This window comes from Ochlerotatus camptorhynchus, unplaced genomic scaffold (assembly GCF_037179485.1).
Source record: "Ochlerotatus camptorhynchus isolate MF236.1 unplaced genomic scaffold, CSIRO-AGI_Acam_v1.1 ptg000100l, whole genome shotgun sequence".
In the NCBI taxonomy this organism is placed as follows: domain Eukaryota; kingdom Metazoa; phylum Arthropoda; class Insecta; order Diptera; family Culicidae; genus Ochlerotatus; species Ochlerotatus camptorhynchus.
In genome coordinates this window covers 195,496-207,966 of record NW_027040590.1, presented here as the reverse complement: position 1 = coordinate 207,966, position 12,471 = coordinate 195,496, and the positions used below count along the sequence as shown (strand labels likewise).

The window sequence follows — 12,471 nt, the reverse complement described above, 5'->3', positions numbered from 1 at the left end:
AATTAGAATGAGTAAGAATATAACTATAATTGAATATGGTTTTTTAGATCATAACAAATCAAAATGACACTGGTAACCAACATCCTAAACGTAGCCGTTTTTGAGGTATTGTTAAAACAATGTTTATAAAATTGATTTTTTTCCAAAATGATTCTCCATCTACAGCGGAATAAGATGCACATACAATTTTCTACATGTCACACTTTGACACTAAGAAGGGTGAAGAATATTATATTCCATGTGGAAACACAACATGATTATCCGCTTCTACTTTCAGCTACCAGCTCATGACTGTTTTCTCACACCAATTGTTCTGGGTTCAATCCCAGTCGGGGTCGGTTGGATTTTTATGAGGCATAAAAATCTCTGGTCACGACTCCCTTCGGAAGGGAAGTGAAGCCGTTGGTCCCGGCCCATATGTGTGTTTGAATTGGTGCGGGCAGCCCTAAGTTTGCACCTTTAGAATTGATAAAACGATCCATAAAATATTGAAAAACGTTCCATTAAAAACATCCAAATGATCCATAAAACATCGGAGAAAATCCCTAAAAAAGTGTGGATGATCCATAAAAAATATCAATATAATCAATATTTTATGTGAAATTTAGCAACACAATTGTAAAAATGTACCACTAAATTTCTAAATAATGAGCATTGGAATTGTACGAATTACCCATAAACATATTGCAATTGATCCATAAAACATTCAGCAATGAACCTTAAACTAAAGAAAGTGATCCATAAAAAATCAAGTTTGCTCACTTAAAAATATAGGCATGATCCATAAATTAGACGTATGTTATTCATGTTTAGGACACTATTTTTTTAAATTTTGATCCATAAACCTTGAAAAATTGCTCCACTGCTTATCTACTTAGATTTACTGTCCTGCCCGTGTATTTAAGGTAGATGTGCGAAGCGATGGGCAAGCGTCTAGAATTAGCTTCCAAACGAAGATTCTATAATAATATTCTTAAGACGTTTCCTATGGAAGCTTCATTTAGAAACTTTTTAAGAAGCTTATTCTAGACGCTCGCCCAACGTTCTGCTCTCCTGACAAAAAAAACACGGGCAGAACAGTAAATCTGAGTAGCTACGCAGTAATGTAGCAATTTTCCAAGGTTTATTGACCAAATTAAAAAACATATGTATATAGACCGAGATATAAACTATAATTGGAACACACCAAAATAAGCACGTCTACCAACAACTGGAACACCTACCCTAGGTATGATCCATAAAATTAACATTTTTTTTCATTTTTTCTTAAGAAGATTATTACAGAAGCTTCTTTTGGAAGCTAATTCTAGACGCTTGACCATCGCTCCGCACATCTACCTAAAAACACAACAGGACAGTAAATCTAAGTAGTTAAGCAGTAATGGAGCAATTTTTCATGGTTTATGGATCAAAATTAATAATACAGTGTCCAAAACTGAATAAATAATATACGTCTAATTTATGGATCATGGCTGTTCGGAATATCGGAATAACCCTGTACCGCCAAGTCCAGTGACAACCCTGTGGGGGATTCAGAGAGCTACGGTAACGGTCGCTGTCAGAAATGACAGACGTCAGGTTTGGTTCAACGGAACTGTGAACTCACAGTTCCGTTGAAACAAACCTTAGATAGGTCGGAGTATGAACGAGAAAAAAAGAGGAAAAGAAGATATAATTCCAAACCATGTAAAAAACGTTTTACAGCTAAATTATTTTAATTGCCTAAATTTGTTAATATACCTATCGTTTAATTAAATTGTAGTTATTTGTAGTGAACTAGCTACCAACAATCAATACGAAACTAACGATTTTAAATTGGCTCACTACTTGACTTGCCTATTGGTCCCAAGCAAATCGATTAACGTACCTCATTCTAGTCAAAATTATAGTACTACACAATGTTTGTTTTGATTCGCTATGAAAGTTTGACAGGTAAAATGAGGGGTTCGTGGATTTTCTCGTGTTTTATAGGGGTGCATCGATAAGCTTGGGACCGAAGATAGTACCAGAGCTTAGCCAAAAAGTTGAGCACATTTCTTCGGGACCTTCTGGTCTTAAAGTTACCTCTATGCAGCTACTGAAGTAGGTTAGTTGGAGGTGGAATGCGTGCAAATATTGAATTTAATAACCCTATATTTGCTTAATCTAGATACTACAGTTTGATCCTAAAATCTGGTAACCTACAATTTGTTCCTAAACGCTATATACATGATTTACCCTAAGTAACTAGTAAGTAGCTCATTCTACATCGTTTGCGTGCTTAACTAAAATAATAATTGAATCCCTAAATGCTAAATCTAGCCAAATCTTTGTTGAAAGAGTGACGGAAGATAACTCTCGGTTTGAAAATCTCCCGCTCAGCCTCCTATCGCTTTTCATGGAGGAATTTCTCTTCCTCCAGCGATTTCTTATTTGCGCTTTTCTCCTGCAGCAATTGGTCTAGGGATTCTTCCAGGCTGACCACATTGGTACTACCTTTTCCAGATTCGGTTGCGGCATCACTCCTCACTCTATTATTTCTGCTAGGTGGTTTATTTGAGACAGACTTCTTGGTTTCTTTTGCCACCTTATAAGCATTAAGATTGGTTTTGATTTTATATTAGTTTAATAAAACCTATTTCAGCTTCAAACTGTCCAAAACGAGACTGCTATGAGGAAGTTGCTTTCATTAATACGAACATGGTTATATTTTTAAGTGCGCAAACATGATTTTCTATGGATCACTTTCTTTAGTTTACGGTTCACTGCTGAATGTATTATGGATCAATTGCAATATGTTTATGGGTAATTCGTACAATTTCAATGCTCATTCCTTAGAAATTTAGCGGTACATTTTTACAATTGTGTTGCTAAATTTTACATTAAATATGGATCATATTGATATTTTTATGGATCATTCACACTTTTTTAAGGATTTTCTCCGAAGTTTTATGGATCATTTGGATGTTTTTTATGGAACGTTTTCCAATATTTTATGGATCATTTATTGGTTTTTATGTTCAAAAGTATGTTTGCCATTGGTGCGATATCCTACGCAGGTGTGGAAGCTGCCTTCCAGCACATTCGATTGCCGTTAAAGGATGGCAATCGATGTCCGTCGGTGATTGGCACTCCGCAATATAGTCAGAGACCAACATTAAATAATGGAAAGTGATAAACATTTTGTCCAATTTGGTGCTATCACTTACAACATAGCATACGATCTTAATTATAAATGTAAACAATTTCCGTAAAATGTGGTATCTTTGATAATGCGGGTAACTTTGATACTCTATGCACTATTTTCCAATTGGAAACATTGGTTCCTTACTGTAGCTGTAGGTATTTCCCTTGATATCGTATACAGTTTTTATGTAATGTATAGTACATGTTTTCCAAACATAGTAAAAAACAATTTTCTTGTCTTTTGCCTGTTTGAAAAGGCACCCCTTTTGAAATGTATTTATGATATAGCTAACACAAATTCTATGTTGTATTTTTATTGCTTATGATGTTTTCTGAAAATATACTCATTGAAAGTGATATAACAATAAATAATATTCTGTTTGATGGTCAAACATGATATTAATAATGTTCTTGAATCTCTGACAACTTCTATAATTGTAAAAATGCAGCTCCAGTACCAATATGTGAGGTTAAATTCAATTCAATTATAATAGACAACGATCTTGAGCTCTTGATTTGACTGAAAAAATGTCCGAAGGCGGCAATATTAAAGAACACTCGATCCTGCCTTTACCTGATTGGATTTACAAAAACAAATTAAATTGCGATTCTCTGTCCTGAGGAACAAAATTTTTGAAAATATTTTTTTTTTATTAGACTTGAATTCCAAAACCTTTTGAAAATCCACAAACATTTTGAAAAAAATAACCTCAAAAGCCTAAAGGGAAGTTCACCGCTTTTAAAAAAAATAATTACGTTTCAATTTTTCTAAAAATGTTGGAAAAAAAAATTAAAAAAAAACTTAAAAAATGACAGGAGCACATATCGTGGTGGGGGTAAACAATAGTTGCAATTTCCAAACCTACGACTGTATGCCTTCCTTCAAATAACAACTGTAGTGCGGTAAAAAATCGGTAGAACTGTTTCAAACACGCAGTTGGTACTTGAGCGGGCGGTTTTCATCTCTTTTTGCCAGTGGTGGCGGGGTGGGGGGGACACCCCTCACCATCCCTCTCCAAAGGGGGAGTTTGGTAAAGAAAGATGAAAAAACCGATTTGTACCTTCCTTAAAAGTTGTCCTAGCTCGCTTATCTAATATCTATATACAATCTTCACACTGCCGGTCTCTAACGGAACTATCAACTCTATGCTTTCATCTACTCCATCTATCGTATAAAAATTACCACTACAGTCTGTTATTTGAAATAAGCATCTTCAACTACACATTTTTATATATTTAAAAAAAAATCAAGTGCAAAAGATTTTTTTTTTTGTAAGTCATCATGGCATTAAGTTGGACCCAAAAAACCTTAAAAAATAGACCTTTCGGTTTCGCTGAGAGTCCATTTTTTTGTCATTATGAGATAGAAAAAAAATATGTTTACATGTTCTACAGAATCTAAGGAAAAACTGGTTTTCTTGGATTATTGATTATTTTTCTCATTAATTTTAGAAAAATAAAAACGCGCCGAAAAATAAAATTCATTTTTGGGGTGGTAAACTTTGCACAATTTTCACACAAATTCTAAAAATGCTAATAAAATTGCTAAGAAATTCGATATTCATCCATCAAAAAGCGTTATTGGCTCCAATTATGTAACCTTAACTAACCACGAAAAGTACTAAAACTAAACTTCAGTAGTACATAGATAGTCATCTCATAACAAGGAGCACTACTAGGCAAACTAAACTGATCTAGAAAAATAAATGAACTTAACCTCCGTTGTAGCAGCTGAACATGCTATAATTAGTTCGATTTCTTCGAAAAGGACGATGTCAAAAATAATGTTGTCAATATCACGTCAATATAAGTCCTTCAATGACAAATCTCAGTACAGGCTGAAACAAACCACAACGTCTGAATACGAGCTCTACGGTAAGCATACGAGTCTACGCCTTCAAGTAGACAACCCGCTCGCTTCGATTATGGCACACTACGAGAAATATCAACGATGTTTTCAATTGCGCTTATCATTGGGCAGTCAAACCTAGATGAGATGACAATTTAAACGGATGATTAGCAAAATCTTTGATATGACGTAGCTTTTGCATTTCATTAGAATTAATTACCGTTGCATCAACGTCTTATACCATCACAGTTAAAGCACTCGAAATGAACCGAGTGAAGATGAACAACAGCCGATTGCCGGTTAGCCCAAGCCTATAAACAAAACAACCGCTGGGCCTTGAACTTGTACGCGGTCGCGAAAAATGCTTGAAAGCGGAATCACATACATACTTGCAAGCCTATGGCGATCGATGAACTTCGGACGCTTCGTGCTTCATTAGCGCCAATGGAGGTTGTGTTGGTAAGGCCATAAGTAGTACTTGTTGCATTATCATCTCTCTTTGCAGTTCTCATTCAGCTTGTTGTTCTACGATTGAACAGTGCAGTTTTGACGAATGTTGAATCAACTTGAGTGCGTGATGATATAAACTGTTTACTCGTGATCCGTGTGATAAGCGGTTATTTTCCGTCGGTAGAATAACTTTCTAGTGGCTTGTTAAAACAGAATTTCGCTTGTTAGATTCCACTTAAGTGAAGACTATCATCAAGTGCGCACTAATTTACTCAATTGAGCAACGACTATGTGGATTTACCTGTTTATAACAGTAATCACGCTCTTAATTCTGCTGGTGCGAAGGAAGTATTCATTCTGGGAGCAGCATGGAGTGCCCTACATCAAACCATTGTTCCCGTTTGGGAACATACGACCCGCCGGAAAACGTGTTCACTCGTCCCAGCTGATGACCCGCTTCTACCGAGAAATGAAAGGAAAGCATCCCTTCGGAGGAATCTACTTTTTCACCAACCCGGTTGCCCTGGCGCTGGATCTGGATATGATCAAAGACGTCCTGGTGCGAGACTTCCAGTATTTTCATGATCGTGGCATGTACTTCAACGAAAAAGATGATCCCATTTCCGGTCACCTGTTCAACATCGAAGGATCCCAGTGGACTAGCCTGCGGAAGAAATTATTGCCAACTTTCTCCTCGGGGAAGCTAAAGATGATGTGTCCTACCATTATAACCGTGGCGGAACGGTTTCGGGAGTGTATGGAAAAGTGTTCCGCCGAAGATCCGGAAGTCGAAATGAAGGATCTGCTCGCTCGTTTCACCACCGATGTGATCGGAACATGCGCCTTCGGGATCGATTGCAACAGTTTGGCCGACCCGGAGGTCGAGTTTCGAAAAATGGGCAATAAGATGTTTGAAATCCCACCCCTGAGGATATTCAAGTTCTTCTTTATATCCACGTTCCAAAATCTAGCTAGAAAAGCCCATGTGAAATCCGTGCCAGAGGATGTTTCAGCATTTTTCTTCAACGTCGTTCGCGAAACGATTGCCTACCGCGAAAAGAGCCATGTTCAGAGAAACGATTTTATGAACCTGTTGATGCAGTTGAAGGAGAAAGGTGAACTCGAGGGATCGGAGGAAAAGGTCGGGACGCTGACTCTTAACGAAGTAGTAGCACAAGCGTTTGTGTTTTTCTTAGGTGGTTTCGAAACGTCCAGTACAACGATGTCGTACTGTTTGTACGAGTTATCTCTGAACGACGACATCCAAGAACGTGCCCGAGAGAGCGTTCAACTTGCTGTCACAAAACACGGTGGCTTCAATTACGACGCCGTGATGGATATGCACTATCTGGAGCAGTGTATTAACGGTAGGTTGTTGATCGCTGTATAATTAGACACATAATTGTTGACACATTATTCTTGGCTTCGCAGAATCATTAAGAAAATATCCACCGGGAGCAAACTTGGTGCGCTGCGTCACCAAAGATTACCAAGTGCGCAATTCCAGCGTGGTCTTCAAGAAGGGTATGGGTATCATGGTTCCAGTGTACGCCATCCATCACGATGCGGAGTTCTATCCGGATCCGGAACGGTACGATCCGGACCGGTTCAGTCCGGAGGAAGCGGCCAAGCGGATACCGTTCACATTTATGCCGTTCGGAGAGGGACCACGAATCTGTATAGCGGCGCGGTTCGGAATGATGGAATCCAAAATTGGACTGGCTGCGCTGTTGATGAATTTTAGATTTTCGCGGAGTTCCAAGACGGTCGTTCCGTTGGTGATCTCACCTCGACATGCGGTGTTGACTCCTGCCGGGGGATTGTGGTTAAAGGTTGAAAAACTTTGTCGGTAGTTGGCGAAAGGATTTCAGTGGCAATTCAAATCCGATTGCAGAGCTTGTTATGAGTTCTTTCAAGAATGTGATTTTTAATTATTTCAAAACTAGTATCTAGGGTATAGAACTACTTCGGCATAAGCGGTCAATTCCGTCATATCGAGCGGATGGTACAAATATGGCTTCGACGTGAACAAACCAATCATACGTTTGGTACGATAGTTTGGTTCAATAGCTACCATACAATGTCTATAAGAAAGTATAATACACTGAAGTATTTTTTAACCGGTTTTTACGTAGTTTTTTACGCGATTTTTTTGTACGCTGTTTGCCCCGCTTAGTCGTAAATTATACGGTAGGGTAGGGTAGAAGTAACCTACTATCAATTATTTTTCTACAATGGCATTTTTATTTAAAAAATACGACAACACTAAAATGTTAGTTTTTCAATTGGGCAAGGCATCCCCATCTTTAAAGTAAAAATGCTTCCACAACAAATAAACTGTACGCTCTATTATAAACGGATAGTACATCATTCTACACAGATATGACATGCCCCAGAGCAGGGCCGTCCAAAGCCACTTTCAATCGAAAATCGTCAAGCGACGATGAAGCCGTCAACCATCACTTCCAGTTGAAAGTCATTCTGTCTTCTCTTCTAACATGTATAACATAAAGCATAGTCCACTTAATGGAACATCATTTGGGTCTATTTTGGATTTGAATTAACGGATTTTAAAACGGTGACACTCAAGTGCATACTATTTATTCCTTATATTTTAAGAAAAAAATACGGAACGAATTATTCGGCGCGGTTTCAAATGAATTCTCTTTATTTTTTCCCTTACCCATCAAGCGGCGCCCAATGGTCCAGAACGTGTTTTCATTTCCATTTTGATTACTTGGACTGGCACAACTCAAAGTAATTTTGCCAGTTCATCTTTGATCTGATCCAGGGGTTCTCCACTGGGCAGACATTTGTAACTTATGAAGACTTCCCACCGTATTTGGCGCGGACGTCTTCACTAGCCAGCCGAGCTAGCTTAACTCTAATTTTCAGGGTCGGCAAACCGCACTAGAAGAAACTCACCTGAATACAACCAACGACAAAATCCCAACCTGAAACTTTTCTTTCGGTGCATGCAGAATTTAGAACACAAGCGTTACGTTAAGAACACCAAGCCAAAAAATATATTCATAGGACATTCAATCAAACTTTGGAGCACTTTTTTTTTATTTTAGGAAAAGGAAAATGTTCTAAGGGTTTGACTCACTGTCTGATGTCTGCTGATGCTTGCCTCGCTGATACCGCCGCCGCTGCTGCCGTTGGATGCCACGTGTTTCCTCGTCGCTGGATCGCTTCACCCTTAGCAGGGCCGATGCTGATACCGTTCCGATACAAAACGTGTGTTGACGTACGACCGGTTCAGCGCATCTGGGAAGCGGTTCACTGTGCACAATCTTCACACACTTCGAGAGGAATTCAACCTAACTCACACCGCGACCCCTTGTCTCACCGGTTTTAAACTTCACGGACAGTTCTTCAGGGTGTCGACTTAAATTACACAAACCGGAAGACGACCTCTCGGAATATTAACTGGCCTCTACGTCAGTGATAAGGAGGTCCAGTTTACCACTACGTGGCCACTAAAGCGCGCACTACCGTGTATTGTTCTTCGCGAGTTAGGTTTCACTTGGAGCTAAGCTCCTTTAACGTTTTTTTATTGAGACTCAACCGGCAAGAGTACTTATTACTGACTGTCCTTTAACTTCTCTAACACCGGTAGAATAACGGTTTTGAATCTCACTTGCTGAACTAACTTTCTAAAATGCACTAATCTTCTTCGCTTCCCAGGATACAAGAGACCTCTATTAAGGATCGGGGACCCTTATATAGAAGTGCCGGGTTTGAATTTAGGTAGCCAATTATCATAATACGATCATCAGCCCATCGATGACGATTGTATCACGTGATTTACGCGCCTTCGGGTTTTTCTCACTTCGTGCGAGTCGAGCAGTAGGTGGTAATCTTCGGTGTAGCAATGTTCGAGCAGTGGAGCCACCTGATTCCCTGCACTAGCTAGAATTTCAAAAACCCTATCTGCACAACTCCTACCTGACTCGAAGGGTTGTGAGTCGTCTCATTTGACGATACATTCAGTATTTTTATCGTGCTGCTCGTCTTTTGGAATGATTTTTTTATTTCCAAAATTAAGCATGACAACGGTTCACAACTTCCTCGGTCTATTTTATTAAAAAATGTTTTCTACTTTACGGCATTGGAGTTCATAAAATAGAAATAAATTTATTAGGTTTTAATTTATATAATTCAATAAATTCTTGCATGAAATTTATATTTAAATACAATGGTATTTGATAAGGCAAATCTGACACCAACATATAGTATATAAGGTTGAAACAGGTCGAAGGTTACACATTTCAAGACAACCTTGAACAGTAGCTCAGTTTTGGTGTCATAAATTAAAAAAAAAATGTGTGTTGCTTCTCAGTAAGATACTTGAGAAGACGTTTGAATCCGTCCAAGGTTTCAGCCAATACACGGCATTCACCTTGACGGTCAATTTGAAGTGAAAACTTGAATTTAGCGAAGTTTAAAAGTTCCGTGCAAAGAGCATGGAAATAGGAAGTGGTTATCACAATGGGGGGGGGGACCTTTTCTTAGCATGAAGCCGGGAAAGTTTACTAGAATTTTTCCTGGATGAAGAATCATTCTCATCATCATAAGTATAACAAATTGATTGCTCAAATTAATTTCATCAGAAGGAGGATCAAGCGATTGCCCTTTTCTTTTGCGATAAGGTGCCATGGCGGCAGTAAAACGTTTCTCCACATCGATTTACAAGCATATTACTATGAGAATCTGAAGGATCGAAGAGGATTTTTCCAAATCGATTTCCAGGCAGCACACCAAAAATTTGATTTTTACTGGCGATGTTAACATCCATGCATGCAAACATTCATACATGTCAACTTCCTTTTCACGTAAACTAGCAACTTGCAAGAAATGTTGCAAACAAAAGTGGACAGTTGCATACAATATATGGGATATTACATGACAAGTCTCATAAATTTACACGATCTATAATCTAAATTTGTATGATATATGACGCTCCATTTATGTGCATCATAGTAACGGAAATTTACACTACTTTTTTTTAGCTGTGAGGATTACCTCGGGTAGGGTCCAAACGAGGATCGAAGAGGAATAAGAGCCTAACCTGCTGGGTTCCCACGAAGGCCTCGAGCAAATTTCGGCGTGCTCTACCAGGTCTCATTCTTCGGAATCCGGATTACGGTTCTCCGGCACCGGTAGTAGAGCAATCTTTGCGGCGAGTCTGATGACGGCATCGGATGTTGTAGTTCTCAGGGTGACAACACGTACCACTCCGTCTTTGCCCGGATGTACATTGATGATCTTCCCGAGCGGCCATTGGATCGGTGGTAGGTTGTCGTCCTTAATCACCACGATTCGTTCAAGTTCAATGGTGACTGGTATCTTGCACTTCGTGGGCACCATCTGGACCAGATTCTCTGGAACCGATTCTGTGTGAGCTCCCAGTGGGTAAGAAGATTGTCCGTAATGTCACACAGATTATGTTCCGGGACGGCTTGGAAGCTGGTTCCGATCAGGAAGTGTCCAGGGATGAGGACTTCCATGTTTGATTGATCAGTTGGGATCGGAACTAGATGTCTGGAGTTCAAACACATCTCAATTTGGGTGAGAAGAGTGCACATTAGAGTGATGCAAAATTTGAAATTTTCGCTCCACAATACTTAAACGATTCCAAATCGGATCCTGATTAACATCTCAAAATTTGAACCCATTTGGTGAGAAACTGAGATGGCACAAACCATTTAAAGTTTGTTTGGGAATTACTATGGTAAACCAAGATTTTTGTTTATGTCTATCTAATAATTCACCATATCGATCTGCTTCAAAAGTTTTCAACTGTACTTATAGGAAATTTTTCCAGCTACAACTTTGCTCAAGACCACTTTTTGATTAAATGCAAGAATCGAAAGTTATCAATGGTTCAATGCACTGATGTCTTATAATCATGCTCAATCAACTGCTCAGCAGGCAACATTGGTGTTTCTGGGGCGTTGAATAGGACACACAAACCATGGCTACTATGTCACACTGCAAAATACAGTGTTGCCTACAGAGCAGCTGCTTGAACTTGTCATAAGTTTACCACTCTCTTAAAATAATTAATAACTTTTTCCTATCTCGTTTTACATAGAAACAATCTTGAGCAAAGTTGTAGCTAAGAAAATTTTCTATAAGAATGGTTATCGAACTGTTTCGCAGCTCAATATGGAAAAAGACTAGAAGGCAATGAACAAAAAGTTGAGATTTACCATAGTAATATACATGTAAACTTCAAATGGCTTGTGTGAAGTCTGTTTCTAACCAAATGAGTTGTAACTTTGAGAGGCTAATCAGGACCCGATTTGAAACCATTTAAGCACTGCAAATTTTGCATCAGTCTAGTGTACATGTCCTCGTAGCTCACGTTGACTGTGCCGATTTCACGTAACAAGTGGTTTTTGGCTGATTTGGCGGCTACCTCCCACAGACCGCCAAAGTGGGGTGCATGGGGCGCAATGAAACGCCAAATGATCTCGTTTGCAGCACACTAGTCGAGGATTTGCTTCCGATCAGCTTCATTGATCATCATCTCGTAGATTCTATGCAGCTCGTTAGCTGCACCCTTGAAAGCGGTGCCGTTGTCGCTGTAGATTTCGATCATCCTTCCACGGCGAGCGACGAAACGGTGGAGAGCGGCGAGGAAAGCCGGCGTAGACAGATCGGATACAAGCTCGATGTGAACGGCGAAGCACACAAATATGGCGATGTATGTCTTCGTTGGCGTCCGATTGCAGATCGGCGACTTGATGTACACGGGCCGCAGTAGTCGTTCCCGCATACGGCGAAGGGGCTTGTCGGAGTGACTCTTGATGTGGACAAATCGGCGATTCTCTGCTGCACCAGGACGGATTTGCTGCGGAAACACATGTGGCACTGGTGGTACGTATGCCGAACAAGGTTTTGGCTACCGATGATCCAGAATTTCTGGTGAATCGTTGCAAGAATGCAGCAGTGTCTTGTGGTAGTGATCGGCTAACAGATCGGATAGCAGATGCTTT

The 12,471-nt window shown here is 39.5% G+C and overlaps 1 protein-coding gene across 1 annotated transcript; it reads left to right on the top strand.

Moving 5' to 3' along the window:
* The first annotated feature begins 5,531 nt into the window (after positions 1-5,531).
* LOC135698992 (probable cytochrome P450 6a14) lies at positions 5,532-7,650 on the top strand. The gene is made up of 2 exons (XM_065219160.1): positions 5,532-6,831; positions 6,896-7,650. Exons 1-2 carry the CDS (start codon positions 5,754-5,756, stop codon positions 7,315-7,317), a joined length of 1,500 nt encoding a protein of 499 aa, XP_065075232.1. The 5' UTR covers positions 5,532-5,753; the 3' UTR covers positions 7,318-7,650.
* Positions 7,651-12,471: the final 4,821 nt, after the last annotated feature.